The sequence below is a fragment of the Pseudophryne corroboree genome, chromosome 7, assembly GCF_028390025.1.
Source record: "Pseudophryne corroboree isolate aPseCor3 chromosome 7, aPseCor3.hap2, whole genome shotgun sequence".
Classification (NCBI taxonomy): Eukaryota; Metazoa; Chordata; class Amphibia; order Anura; family Myobatrachidae; genus Pseudophryne; species Pseudophryne corroboree.
Genome location: NC_086450.1, coordinates 62,760,762 through 62,776,482, shown reverse-complemented (window position 1 = coordinate 62,776,482; position 15,721 = coordinate 62,760,762). Strand labels below are relative to the sequence as shown.

The 15,721-nt window shown below is 43.3% G+C and overlaps 1 protein-coding gene across 7 annotated transcripts in view; it reads left to right on the top strand.

The window, feature by feature from the left end:
- The window catches only part of AGAP1 (ArfGAP with GTPase domain, ankyrin repeat and PH domain 1), a 636,024-nt gene that overhangs the window by 561,567 nt on the left and 58,736 nt on the right, over positions 1 to 15,721 (top strand). For 4 of the 7 annotated variants that reach the window (XM_063933229.1, XM_063933228.1, XM_063933231.1 and 1 more), the window contains 2 exons: positions 4,775 to 4,936; positions 12,913 to 12,987. The exons of 1 other annotated variant lie outside the window; for it this stretch is intronic. In XM_063933229.1, coding sequence (XP_063789299.1) covers positions 4,775 to 4,936; positions 12,913 to 12,987 — 237 coding nt within the window. The remainder of the gene's footprint in view (positions 1 to 4,774; positions 4,937 to 12,912; positions 12,988 to 15,721) is intronic. 2 more of the 7 variants (XM_063933230.1, XM_063933226.1) reach the window with 1 other exon arrangement.

Here is a 15,721-nt window from a genome sequence, read left to right as displayed (position 1 = left end):
GCACTACCTGAAGCAGCTTCTGTCCCCATACTGCCCCACTCGATTACGGCGATCTGTAGATGAAGGACTTTTAGCAGTACCTAGAATCACCTGTAATTCATCTGGGGGTCGAGCTTTTAGTCATGCAGCTCCGACTCTATGGAACTCACTTCCCCGCACAGTGCGAGAGGCCCCAACTATAGAATCCTTCAAAAGTAGACTCAAGACTTTCCTGTTTACTCAAGCATTTCCATAATGTCCCTTTAGCATCTACATGCTTCTGTATTTTATGAAAAGCTGTTCTGTACTTCATTATTTTCTGTACTATATTATGCTATGTATCTGTTAAGCGCCTTGAGTCCTATTGGAGAAAGAGCGCTATATAAATAAAATTATTATTATTATAGATTTACTCATCGCTGGGAATAATAATAACTTTTTTCTGTTCAGCCCTCACTGTCATGTCGGTGGAACTGAGTGTTCTACAGACTTGTTTCTGGTGAATGGGGGTCATAGAACCTGTATATACATCCTTTTTGCACTGTACAAACACCAGTTCCCTTTTAAATGAATGTTTTGAATTTATGATAGTAATATTTATGGTTTGTTTTGGCATTGGGTGGGGGCATTTCTGATTGGCCAAAGTAGCCACCCATGGTTGTTTTTGCCATTAGCCCTCCCTGTGGGCAAATCGTGTGCTTGCTGTAACTTAGGCCTTCACTGGATTCCTGCTGTGGGAGAACCCAACACGACAAAAGTGCAAATATGGCACTAACCCAATCAGGAACACTTTCTCATTTGCCATGTAGCCAAAATAGGGTCGATGTTAAGGTCACAAAAACCTCTGTGTTCCCCACATCCTAACGTTGTTCCAGTTCCAGTGTGTAACTTGATTTAAAAGAGAGAAAAAAATGCAAACACATAAAATTGTTCTGATGCAGTTTGGATTAAATACAGAGGAAATAGAGATGAATGGATTTGGCTATCACAAAACTCAAAATGCGAGGAATAGTACTTAAGCTATGTGTCACAGAGGAATGGATTCCCCGTGATACTTTTTTGCTTTATAGTTTTGTACCTTTTTACTGTTTGTTTGTTTATTTATTGTGTTTCCAGCTTTATTATGAATTTTAGTGCTCTCTTTTTTTTATCTTTTTTTGCGGAATGTTTAACATCTTTACCAAAACTGAAAGATTTGTTTCATGCACTGTGGCTGTTGCCGCTTAATCAACAGACTCCTTCCCCACCAATACGGGAACGTTTCAGCGTGCAAATGGTTTAAAAACGCACATGATTACAGCTACTCTTATCACATGCTGGTGAAATTTAAATGGATTATGAGATAGTCTTATATACACATTGTGAAATGTATCCTGTTTATAACTCGGATTAAACTGCCTATACGTGCATTGAATGTGAATACTATAGCTGCATTAAGTTCACCTGTGTATTTTACAATTGTCAGCTGGACAAATACGTGTATTTATTTCTATAATTAGGTCCAGATTTATCAAGCTTTGGAGAGTGATAAATTGCAAGGTGATAAAGTACCAACCAATCAGCTCCTAACTTCCATGTTACAGGCTATGTTTAAAAAAAAAAAATGACAGGAGCTGATTGGTCGGTACTTTATCACTGTGCAATTCATCACTCTCCAAGGCTTGATAAATCTAGGTCTAAGTTTGTAATACTAGGTGAAGAAAAGTAAATATATTGCAAACTGGCAATACAGAACCGCCTAGAACACTTTGGGAACTGGAAAAAGGTTTGGACACATTTGCATCCAGGTCTAACTAATGGGCCCTACACACTGGCAGATCCGGCGGCGGATATGGCCTATGACGGGGGGGAGTGAAGTTTCTTCACTCCCACCATCACGCGGCTCCATAGCACTGCATGCTAATATGAACAATCTCGTCCATATTGGCCTGCATACATAAGTGACGGGGCACCAACGATTAACGAACGCGGGGCCGCGCATCGTTAATCGGTGCCTACACACTGCACGATATGAAGGAGTTCTCATTCATTAATGAACGAGAACGTTCATATCGTGCAGTATTATCTGCCAGTGTGTAGGGCCCTCAAGAGTGGGATAGGTCACTGCCTTACATAATGACAGCTCACCTCTCTCCAGAAATACTACAACTGCTGTTAAGCTGATTGATGATGCGATTGGCTACAGGTTGTCCTGGCTCCGCCCTCTCCAAAACTTCGGTCAAGCAGGAATTGAAGCTTGAATACTGTTGCTCTGTCCTTGGCTAAATGTCTCTGAAACATTGTTGCATTATTATTTTCAGCATATTGATATTGTACAACAATAATTTTTGCAGTTGGCACAGTTCCTAGCATTGCTGCCTCATGGCACTGGGGTGTTAAGGCTCCGTTCTGATAGGGTGATTGATACAAATGTACACATACTGTTGCATTTACTGTAGCCTGAACGGGCACATAAACTAGAGAGCCTGTAGCCGCATCCGTAGATTGTGATGCATTGCCTGATTGGGATATTTTGCAATGCAGCATATAGTATAAGGGGCTTTGCCGGAACGATATGTGGTATCCTGTCAGCTGAGATAAGTTGCCACATATTCCACTTGAGCTGAAGCTAAACGAACGTACAATAAGTTATGTGTGTCCTTGAGCGCAGGCCAGTGACGGCAGTGATCACTCGGAGGGTTCATTTCGCTGCACTGAATTTATGAGAATGTTATATTATTCTTGCTGAGCGGCGAGAAGCTGCTGCCCACAGCTGAGGGGAATATTTTGGGAAAGGGTGGGACAGGTTCTTACAATGGCAATAAAATAGGATGGAGGGTGTGAGATGATATCCATAAAAAAAAGTGAAGCAGCAGAGCCTGGATGGGACCAAGTCTCTCCTTCCCATCCCCTCCCTCCCCACACCTTTTATACGTCTGCCAGCTTATTCTTGTTGCTTTCTGTTCATCTCTCATTGTTTTATGAGCAAGCTGTTCCATTCTTCTGCGTCCGTTGTGTGTCGGACACATTCGGTGTCCCCCTTACTCTTCCCCGCAAAAATCAGTCTAATCCTTAGATCTCTTTCATCTCTATTGTGAGATCTAATAAGGTTGGAACTGCAATATGCAAGTTGAATGTACTGTACGACTCTACATATCCGGCTGGATCAAACTAGAAGTTCTGGGTGCACGGCTGGGCAGATGTGAGGGTGGGGGAGGGTACAGGTTTTGATGAAGTGCTATTTTTGTGAATACCTTCTGTTTTAATCTAAAAAAAACAACAACATTTTTTTTAAATTATAATTACAGTATATCAAACAGACAGTGTGAGTTTCAAAGAAGTAGAATGCATGTGATGTATTCATACACAATAGCTTGTTGGCTATTGTCCTTTTGTACACATATCATACCTGCGTTCACAGACATATAGGGGGTCATTCCGAGTTGATCGCTAGCTGCCGTTTTACGCTGCGTAGCGATCAGTTAAAAAAAACGGCTAATCTGCGCATGCACCGCAATGCGCACGCGCGACGTACGGGTACAAAGGGCATCGTGGTTTTGCACAGGTTCTAGCGATGCATTCAGTCGCACAGCCTATCGCAAGGAGAGGGTTCATACACAATAGCTTGTTGGCTATTGTCCTTTTGTACACATATCATACCTGCGTTCAGACATATAGGGGGTCATTCCGAGTTGATTGCTAGCTGCCGTTCTCTGCGTAGCGTTCAGTGAAAAAAAATGGTTTTGCACAGGTTCTAGCGACGTTTTCTGGGAGTGTTTGGAAAAACGCAGGCGTGGCTGGGCGTTTGCTGGGCAGGTATCTGACGTCATTACCGTGTCATTCGTCGCACAGAATAAGTAACTACAGGACTGGTCTTGTTTTGCACAAAATGTGTTTGCTGCCGCGCGGCTACACAGGCGTTCGCACTCTTGCAAAGTGAAAATACACTCCCCTGTGGGCGGCAACTATGCATTTGCACGGCTGCTAAAAACTGCTAGCGAGCGATCAACTCGGAATGACCCCCATAGTCCCATATGGCAGCATTGAAGGACAAGGAGGCACGTTAGTCTTATAGGTTGGCAGCAAGACGAGTCTGTACCAGCAGAGACATCAGGCTCTTTTAGTTTCAGTAGATAACCGGGCCCAGATCCCAATGTAGACTCGCATATGTGAAAAAGCCAAAAGACAAGAAAAATCCCAACTAAAACATTAACCTAACCTAGAACTGGCGGCCCTGAAATAATATGCTAAATTATAACTGAATGGTGAGAACAGTTAAGATAGTATATTCAGTGTCCCCCAGATCCGTACAAATTAAACACTTACGGGTAAATTTACTAAAGCTTCTAAAACAGAGAATTGATGATGTTGCCTATAGCAACCAATCAGATACTGTCTATCATTTCTCTATTGCATGTTAGAAAATGATAGAGAGCATCTGATTGATTTGCTAAGGGCAACATCACCAATTCTCTGTTTTAGAAGCTTTAGTAAATTTACCCCTTATATAATTTACTTTTAGTGTATTAGATGTATAACCGGAGTAATTTTTTCTACAGCTAGCCCACCTCCACTCACCCGACCTTTAATAGCTGCCCGTGTCTGGGACACTTTCCTCTACACTATTCTGCCTCTTCTCAGTTTCCCTTTATCTGCATGCAAAGTGGCGTTCTTTCAGAACAACTTCCAGGGCTCTTTGAGCTAGGAGCTGATATACCAGGGTGCAGTAGTGCCTTACATTCCTAATGCTGTGTGGTATCATTCCCAGCGGACAGTGCCAGTGTTTGAGCGTTCTCTGCTTGTGTTTACATTGCAGACACCGGCCTGGGTGACTCTGTGTGTTCCAGCCCTAGCATCTCTAGTACCACCAGCCCCAAACTGGATCCACCACCATCTCCACACGCCAATCGAAAGAAACACCGGCGGAAGAAGAGTACAAGCAACTTCAAGGCCGACGGGCTCACCAGCACGGCTGAAGGTCAGACTCCCCCCACCCCCTCTTCTTCTGCTCTACTTCATATTTGTAAACAATATATTTGTTCTCCTTCATGGAACTTGCTGATCTGGTAAAGAGTAGAGGTGCCTCCTGGAAACCAGTAATTGAGATCACAGTTACTTCTAATTGATGTACTGTAAAACTGCCCTGCATGTAATCATACTTTGCTCCTACTCCCTCTTCCCTTATTCCAGTATATTCACTGGTGCATTCTACCACCTGTATAGAACCTGATTAGAAGAGCTTACTCTCTGTTTCTTTTGTTAGAAACCGTGGTTTCTGTCCTCCATATCACAAATTGTATATTTCTTTAGACTGTACTTGTATTGCTGCAAGATACCCATTGACTTCCGTGGACAATATATAGTGATGTACTGCATCATCTCTCTCTACATGTTCCCTTGCGGTGCTGCCCAAGTTTCTTATTGACTTCTCCACCAATCATTTCTCCCAGATGCCTTTTAGATCTGGTTCTGTTTTCAGGTTTCATACTGTGCATATCTCAGATATTACCTTTTTTGCATTGATACATCACATGTAGCCCTCGCTTTGGAAGTAGGTCGCCAGAGTAGCATAGTGAAATCTAAGGCTATGCCAAACTGGTATCTCCTGAACTGTTAGCCAAGATATATTTCTAGGCTAAAGCTATTGCTATTTGCTCCGACCAAAGGCAGCATCTGTTTTATTATCAGTTTATTTGTAAGGCATGACAAAACTGCAGTGCAAAACGGAGTTTGGAATCATGTAATTGCGCATGAATTTTTTTAAATTTAAAGTCAAGATGTAGTTGAATAAGGTGGTGCAGACATAAGACAGAGGTTAGAGAGGGAAATGCTCATGAAAGCTTACACGCTAAAAGGACAGCATAGGGCAATGAGACAGGATGTGGTAGAACATGCTGAGGGAGTAGTTTGTTTGGCTATATCAGTGGTTCCCAATCTCTGTTCTCAAGGACCCCCATCAGTTCATGTTTTCCAGGGGAAGAGAGGGATAGGCTGCTGGGAAGTTAGGGTTAGGCTGCGGGGAGGAGGAGTTAGGTTTAGACATCACAGGGGGAGGGTTAGGCTGCAAGGGGTGGTGGTTTAGGGCTGGGCTGCAGGAAGGGAGGGTTGGGGGAGGGGGGGTTAAGTATACTTATCTGACCCCTCTCAGGATGCTGAGTGTTCTGACTGCAGGTATCTCGTATCACACCCATATGAAGAGGTGAGATTTTAAGGTTTGGGGGAATTTCTGTTCCGGCAGGTTTAGGGAGTTCCATAAGTAGGAAGCAGAATGGAAACCGTTTTAAGGCGTTAGTGATAGGTAGATATTAGAGTGGAGGGGAGGCATAGGTCAAGAGGCAGTATGAAGAAGGCAAGTGGAGCTGGTACTCAAGATTCCGTTTAACTAGATAATAATTTAGAGTAGCGGTTCCCAAACTCGGTCTCCATGGACCCCCAACAGTTCACATTTTACAGGTCTCCTCACAGAATCACAAGTGAAATAATTAGCTCCACCTGTGGGTCTTTTAAAATGTGTCAGTGAGTAATGAATACACCTGTGCTCCTGCTAGGTGACCTGGAAGACATAGTCCTTGAGGACCGAGATTTGGAACCACTGCGTTAGTTATGTCCTGAGGGATAAAGGGGGCATGTTTGGGCAGTGTTTTAAACAAGACCGTCCAATGGACTGAATACACATGGGCATGGTATAATAGTTAAACACAAATTAGATAGACAGTCAATAGGTCAACTCCATATGGTTGACATGCAAATATGACATGCAAAAGGTCAACTGTGTCTAAGGTCTACAGGGTTAAAAGCTCAACATGGAAATGGTAGATACCAAAAAGGCCCACACATAATGGTTTTTTTTTATATATTATTGGGGCAAAATTTGTCCATTTCACAGTCTGTGACCACGATTAGTGGAAACGTAGACCCTCGCGAGCTCGCCAAGCTTCGGGCAAGGTGGCTCTCACTGCTACCTTTGCACTCACCACAGGTTATTATTCCTAATCATAGTCCACATGGATGATAAATGAAGCAAAAAAATGTTAAACTTGTGTTAACCATTGTCATGTCGACCTTTTGAATCTGCCGACCTTTTGTACCTGTTGACCTTTCGCATGCAGACCATATAGGGTCTACCTGTTGACTGTCTAACTATACATTGGAACCCATGTGAAGTGACATCCAGGCAAAGAGTTTGGGGGATAGGTTAGATATTGTCCACCATGAGGCAGACTGGTGGACAGGTAGTCATACTAGGAATTTGGAAGATAATGGGCTCCACTTTGTACATATTGGCCTGAGATTCCGTAGTAATTTGTGTGCTTTATTTATTAGCACAAAACAGCAATTACAGTAATGAAAACTTACATGTGAGCAAAAATATTCAAGATTATTAACCAAATTGTGCTGTGGAATCATAACTGGATAAGCTACTACAGAACCTCTTGGCTACTTGAATCGCCCCTATTGAGCTTTAGGTAGCCTTAAGATTTCCAGTTGGCTATGGCAGGGTGATATTTGGGATGAGAAAAAAGGAGTAGTCGGAGGTGGATAAGTAGATTTGTGTGTCATCAGCGTAGAGGTGGTAGTGAAGGCAAAGGAATGTATAGGTTAACGGGAGAGTAAAGGTACAAAGATAGAAAAGCATAGGGCAGAGCCTTGAGGAACCCCAGCAGATAGAGGTAGTAGAGGAGAGGCACTGAAGGAGAGTTACTAAAACAAATTAAAAATAGGGGGTGAACCAGGAGAGAACAGTGCGCCAAAATCTAAGGGTGTTCACAAAACAAATGAGGGTGGTCTACTTTAGCAAACGTTTCAGAGACGTGAAGGAGGATGAGTAGTGACCTTTGGACATAGCCTTAAGTAGATTTGTCACTTTAGAGAGGGCAATCTCTGTGGTTTGTAGAGGGCTGAAGCCAGTTACAAAGAGTTAAGAAGAGAATGAATGGAGAAAAATTGAGCCAGGTGTACAGTTGTGTCCTCATACATCTTGCCTCAATATGCCATGCGGTGGGAGATGCCTGGTGTGAGTGAGCAGACCGGTCCTGCGCAACTCCGTTAGCGTCTGGCGGTTTTTTGTTTTTTTTGCAGAAAATGCATCTTATTCGCATCGCTGTGAATAAAACGCACAAGCAGCCTCTGCTGATAAAAAATTATATGCGGCATTGCTATATTCTCTTTGCGACCCCACTTGAATCTGCATATGAGATGCTATGTAGTGTAACGTAGCATTTGGTATACAGATATTTCCGCACATAGAATATAGGCATGCCACATATCATTTTAATCAGTATAGTCTGCTTGTGCGTCTTATTCGGAGGCTATATGTAAGTGGAAACATCTGTATGTAAGCCGTTCAAGTGCGGCGATAGCTAGAATGAGGGGTATGGGCAAGAGATGTGTCCAGTTTAACCATGCACATAGCTGGTCCGATATTACAAACCCAACAGATAATCATTGTACCTTGACACTGGTCCTAAATTGCCCAGGTGTGAAAGTTCTTTTGTGGCATATTCATAAATGATTAGGCTTAGAATTCAAAATAGAGAGTAAAAACTAGCCTGCAGTGATGTGCAATAATGGCTTATATTTTGCAGTAGGCAGTATGGTATTGCTTTCTAAACAGAACGTTGGAGCGGTGGCATGATTCAACACAGTTCGTAAAAAGCATCACTTAAATACATTTCTACATCTAGTCCATTCCCTAAAGATACATACATGGACAGATAGGGTTTGGTAAGTAATACCGGCGGGCGCTATACCGGCAGTCACATGACCGTCACTGGATGGGGTAAGTATTTTTACCCTCCCCAGTCCCTACCCTAACCCTCGGGGGGGGGGGGCTTCTATGGCTAACCCTCCATGGGTGGCAGCTACAGCTAAACCTTGGGGGTGGCGGCTATGGCTAACCACCCCCCTAGTGCCAAACCCCCCCCCCACACACAGTCCTAACCCGTCCGGCGATACTTACATTTAGGATGACGGTCGTCTGTGTTCCGCCGCCGTCGTCCTGAGTGGTTTCGTTGTCTGTCACATGACCGCCAGCATCTCAACCGCCGGTATGCTAGCGAACCTGCCCATTTTTTATCAGCAGCAGTCATATACAAGGCCAAACCAGGTTGACCTTGTAAATAAAACGGGCAGGCTCGCAGAAAGTTCCGCACCTCCGGCAGCTCGGATTCTATTGCTGCTGAATCTGTCACATACATATTTCCTGGCATCGTTGCTGTTTAGGACAGTGCATCTGCAGAGGCCCCAGTGCTTCATTGATCACAGTGCCTCATTACACTTAAAGCCCTCTAATTAACCCTTTGAAATGTGATCCTCGTCAGACCTCTGTGCCCATCGGATGTGCAGAGTCCCATGTCCTTACGCTTCTGCACCTGGACATCCTGTGTGGTCACTGTGCACCTGTACAGGATCATACACTTCTCAATGCAATCACTGAGTATGGAGATCACTGGAATACTAGTGCGATACTCATTGATTTCTGTGTTCCGAGGTGCCACAGTGAACTGCTCCATAACGGAGTATGTAATTACATTTTGCAGAATACAGAGCCTGTAATTCAAGGATGTCAACTCCATTTTTAAAGGGCCAAATGGTTTATGTTTTTACACAAGTGGCATAAACAAGATGAATGAACCAATGACCTCATCATCTATATAAAAGCAGGAATAATCTGCACTTGTTCAGCAATATTTAACATAGTTGCACTCCCCAAGTATATCTCTATCCTACACAAAGGTGTCTTACATCTATTGTTCACCAGCCAGCATGTCTATCTGTATTATACACAGAGCAGAGTGGCTATCTATTATGCACAGGACTGTGTGTGTCTTTATTTGAGATCAATCAGAGTGCATTTGTATTATACTGAGAATGTTATGTGTTTCTGTCTTGCACAAAGAACAGTATGAGCATCTTTAAGGTGTGCTTTGCTAAAGGCTGGAATTACCTTTTCTCACTCATATAGTTAGTCTCTGTCTATGTGTTTTGCCATCTTTTGTGACATTACAGTACTTATTTCGAGTTTTTAAACTTTATGAATAGGTGCAAAATAATGACTGCTGTGCCCATTTAAAATGGGTCCTTGTACGTATGTGTATTCATTAGTTTGTACATAAAGCCTAATTTCACCCATATCCATGGTATTCCTTGTACCTCCACCTTTTCATCTGAACCCATTTCTCAACTTGACATTCTTCAAGTTCCTTGTACTCACCCCACCACCCCTTATCTTCTTTCTGCCCACCTCACTACTATTTGCCTTCCTTGTCCCCCTACTCTCATACCTTGCTTTCCTTGCAATGACCCATCCCATACCTCATCTTCATTGTACTGCCTCTCCCTACCTGCTTGCACTTGTCCCTAGCCCTTGACTTTATTTGTACCAACCACCCATACCTCGACATCCTTGTACCCTTCTTACCATACTCCAAATTACTTGTGTCTCCTCCCCTTATATCTACTTTTCTTACGCCATTCTCCATCCTTAATATTCCTTGTACTCCTCTTTTCATCTTTCAGCTTCCTTATGCGTCTCTGCTGCCATCATACTTGTAGTCTACTCATTTTTTAGTATTCTTTGTATCGCTGACTTATCCATTGGTTACTTTGTACCTGTCTTCCCATACTTCAACTTCCTTGTGTCTCCAACACATACCTTGTCTTGCCTGTTCCTCGCTCCCACCTCTCATCTTATACCTCCACCCCTCCCTGGCCTAATTTTCCTTTTATCTCCCTCGGTCTTTTACCTCCATCCGTCATCACTTTTTTTCATTAAACCTCCGCTACATCCCACAACTTCCTTCTAACCACACTCATCATCTCTTGCCTATATTATATCTCCACCACCCATTGCTTACCTTCCTTGTTTCTCTGCACCTATCCCTTGTCTTTCTTATAGTCTACACTCCTAGCTACCGTCTTCTTTATACCTCCACCACAGTCCTAGTCTTCCTTATACCTCCAACCCCAGCCCTCCATGTCTCTAAGCCTCCACTCCCCTGCCCACATCTTCCTTATAATTCTTCCCCCTTATCCCTCATCTTCCTTATTCCTCCGCCACCTTAGCCCTCATCTTCCTTACACCTCTGCCCCTTAGTCCTCATCTCCTTGTAACCTCCCCCGCCATCCCTCGTCTTGCTTGTACCTCGCTACCCGTCTTTCACTTTTATGCATCTCTGCAACCTTTCCTAGTCTTTCTTGTACCTATCTTTCATAATTCAACTTCCTTGTGATTCCACACTCTTCCCCCCCCCCCCCCCCCTCTTTCTCATCTTGTTTGTTCCTACACTTCTGATGCTTCATCCTCCTTGTACCTCCAACCCACCATCCCTGGTATTCATTGATCCTCCATTCCAGCCCTTTTTTTCTTGTGTCTTCACCCCCCATTGCTCGTCGTCTTCATACCTCTGTCCCCATCCCTTGACTTCATTTTACTGCATCCCTCAAATTCCTAGAACCTTCCATCCCAAATTTTGACCTCCATATAACCTTCTCTCCATCCCTCATTTACCTTGTACCTCTGTCCATTATCTCGCCCTCTTTGTACCTAGCCCCATCTCTTGACTTCTTTGTATCCACCATCCATCCCTTGAATTACTTGTACTCATCTTCTCATACTTGAATTTCTTTGTGTCTCCATGCTCCATCATTAGTCTTCCTTCTAACTCTGACATTTATCTTCCTTGTACTTCCATGTCCATATGTTGTCATCTTTTTACTTCCAGACCTACATCCCTTATGCCACTCTCTCATCCTAGTGTTCCTTGTACCTCCATCCTTCACTTTCCTTGTACTTCTGCCCCCATATACCTCATCCTCCTTATATACCATCCGCCTTATCCCTAGTATTTGTGTTCCTCCATCCTATCCATCTGCCTTATACCCATCTTCCCATCTTTCAACTTCCTTACCCTTCCATATCTCCATCCCTCATTTTCCTTTCACTTCTGCATCCTTTGTCTTCCTTGTACCTCCTCCATCTATTGTCTATAATCTAAGTCAAGTGTTGTGTGTTCCTGACTCGCACTTGTAGCATTGCGCGCTTTTACCCTGCAAAGTGCATGTAACGGCTGTAATGACTTATAGAACAGTGTGCATTCTGTGCATCCAGAGCAGTGCACATGCCTATAGAGCACACAAGCTAGTGTAGTACGTACAAATACATATTGTATGAATGTGTATACAGACGTGTGTGTCTATGTACTAGTGATTAGAAGTTATTCAGGAGATAAGTATTGATCTGTGGATCTCCAAATTCAGATATGAGGGTTGTGCAGTTTTAGTACTCGTGTTGTGTGTTTGTAGCTCTTATAGGTTCCTTATTACAATACTCCTGCCTGGTTCCGGTATGAAAGATAGACAGTGTCTAGTTAGACAGTCAATAGATAGACACCATATATTAGACAGACATTAGGTCGACAGGGTCAAAAGGTCGACATGGAAAAGGTCAAAAGGTCGACAGGAAAATGGTCAACAGGAAAAAGGTAGACACCATGTTTATTGCATTTTTGTGGTTTGTGTGGATAGTTTTGTCATCTGGGACCCCCAATTGTAGAAAGGCATACCCTCGCGGGGCTCGCTTCGCTCGCCACGCTTCGGGCACGGTGGCTCGCTGCGCTCGCCACAAGGTTTATTACCAACTCTATGCCGACATGGATAGAGAAAGTATGAAATAATCCAAAAACATGTTAAATTAAAAAAACACATTTGTCTTATCTTTTTTATGTCGACCATTATTATGTCGACCTTTTGACCTGTTGACCTTTTGACCCTGTCGACCTAATGTCTGTCTAATATATGGTGTCTATCTATTGACTGTCTAACTAGACACTGTCTATCTACTAAACGGATAGGCTCCTGCCTACCCCCAAGGCCCCTCTGTCTTTCTGTCCTTCTCTCCTTTCTTTTTCCCCATTTATTTTCTTTTTCTCCTTCCCTTCTGCTCTCTGGATGCAGCTAAACGCAAAGCATGGAAACTAAACCGTGTTGGCAGCCTGCGAAATGTTTACAGCGGCAACGCCAACACAGAAGGTAACACGTGCCACACACTGAGGCCCCCCTCTGGCCCTGCTCTCTCTGCATGCGCTCCCCCCTACTTTATTTGCATGTCTCCCCCATTCCCCATTGATTGCACTGCTTCTCTTGTTTGTGTTTTATGTCCTCGTTCTCCAGCTTCTCTCATCCCATCTCCAGGACATAAGTGTGTGTGTTACGGATTGGCCATATTCAGCTAGTTGCAGCCTCTTTGTACTTTAAACCTTTTTTTTTTTTTGGGGGGGGGGGTTCATCTGCCTATTAATGCTTAGCATCTGGGTCAAAAGTGCATAGAAATAAAAAAGAACATGCAGTATTAGTTTTTGAACAGTTCATATACAGTAATTGCATTAAACGTGTGGATCCATTTTTAAAACATGCATACTGCTTTTTTTCTCCATTGTGAGTTAATGCACATTCATATATAGATGGAGTACTGCACATTGCATGCTTATTCAGTTATTCATGCCTTGTAGTTTCGTGACATGAAAACAGGGAATGCATAGGGGTGAACCATGTCCAAACCACAATTCTGGCGTTGGGGGGGGGGGGGTACATTTTAGTTTAGGGTGGGTAATTCTTAATCTACGGTCTGTATGCTGCAATCATATAGGTAAAGGTTGAGACTTTTACTTATATGAAAGAGTTTTACCATTGATAAAAATACATTATTTCCCATTTGTTCACAGTAGACTTTCAATTGTATAGATTAGAGGTACATTCAAAACCAAACTAATCGCCATAGATCTGAAGGTGCCCATACACTAGTGTGATTTTGCCCGTTTTCATCCAATTTATCGGCCCAAAACGTCGTAATTCGATGAAATCGGGCAAAATCACACTAGTGTATATCTGAAGGTGCCCATTCACTAGTGTGATTTTGCCTGATTTCATCCAATTCCGACGTTTCGGGCCGATAAATCAGATGAAAACAGGCAAATCGCATGTGCTATAAATCCGATCCGATGCACGCTCCCGTGAGCATCGGATCGTAGCCTCTAGATTGGAAGTACTGACTATAGATATGATGGAACCCGCAGGCATGGCTGGGATCGCATACGATATATCGTATGCAAAAGAACCGGATACGATGTATCATGTGCAATCCTGCCGCCCGGGAAGCTGCCGGGCGGTTCAAGGGAAATTTTATGCGACTTCTCCCTTGGAGAAGTCGCATAACTGTACGGGCACCTTGACACCCAGACAATTTGGATCAAAGGCAAACCCCCTCCCGTCGCACTGTACATAATAGTATATGGATTCAGAGACTGATAATCCTATGCAGCTGAGATCCTTATATGTTGGAACCCTGGAATAAGGGGTTAATGTTTTGTGGTGCCATGTAATAATATACAGGTTACAATGCACTGCAGTAGTAATTATCAGTCTCTCTATATTATGGCACATTTTAACCCCTGAGCATGCCTCCAATGAACAGATTTGTGTGCAGTGAGAGCCGTAATCACTACATATCGCACACTCTGATTACACGTTACAGCACTCTGACACACTTTACTAGTCACTGACTGGTTCAATGTTTAATCCTCGGAAACGAACTTGCAAAACTACTTTCACCATTTACAGATCTATGTGTGATATATGTGGAAGGAGGCATTGGAGAGAAGGAAAGGTTTAGCCTTGTAGGATGTGTTTCCTATTGTATGTACCTCTGTCTTTTTGTCAGTAATTTATTCACTGCAGGGAACCTTGTAGTGTATAAGATGGCAGATGACCGCAGCGAAAAGGATAGTACACATTATACCATTGTACACATTACCATACAGTACTTATCCTGGTATAGGATGCTTCAAACATGTTTTATCAGATTGGAACATTTTGTGTATTAGATGCTGTGGGGGTGGAGATAAGCATGTGCTGGTGTATGTAAAAACATACATGTCATATGGAAACATTACATATACAGTATACGTGTGTGTATGTATGTGTGTTTGTTTGTGTGTATATATATATATATATATATATATATAATGTGTGTCTGTTTAATGTGTTCGTATAAGGTGTAATGATCTGTAGCCAAAAACAATTGTGTTCTGTGACATTTAAGTAACAGCTTTTTAATTTGTTTTTTGTTTTTCCCCCTCTCCCTTCTCCACTCTCCCGCGTCTTTCTCTCATTCCCGAGCCTTACCGCCCTCCCCCTCCTGCCTTTCCACCGCTGCTCTGATGGCGGACGCCATTTGCATGCGCAGGCTGCCGTTTTGTTAAAGGTCAGAGAGGTCAGGGGTCACAAATTGACTTACTGGATCCCGGCTGTGGGGACGCGTCACTCCGGCTTTTGGTTAATAAAAGATTGGATTTTTATTTATTTAAGATTTCCAGCACTGCCTCCCAATGGCGTTAACCCTCTCCCTGCCAGTGCACGGTACGGCGTTGGGAATGGCTTCTGACGAACTCCTGGCACATTCCTTATATTGCCTCAAGCTGTTTTATGTCTGGGTGAGATCTGCCTGACAGTGCAGCGACATTCACACCCTTGTGTCATTGTGTCACTGTACACACACTAATGTAACCCGAGAGATCCTTCTTTTAATTAGTCTGCAAATCCCTTGCGTCTTCTGTCGGAGCAGAGGAATGAGCTTCATGCTGAACCTGCAACATCTATTACACAAATTCCTCTGGGGAAGTGTATAGAAATTATACAGGGACAGGGTTACGGAGCTAGGGAGGGGAAATACGAGGGATCACCAGTACATCCAAAGTGCCCAAACTCT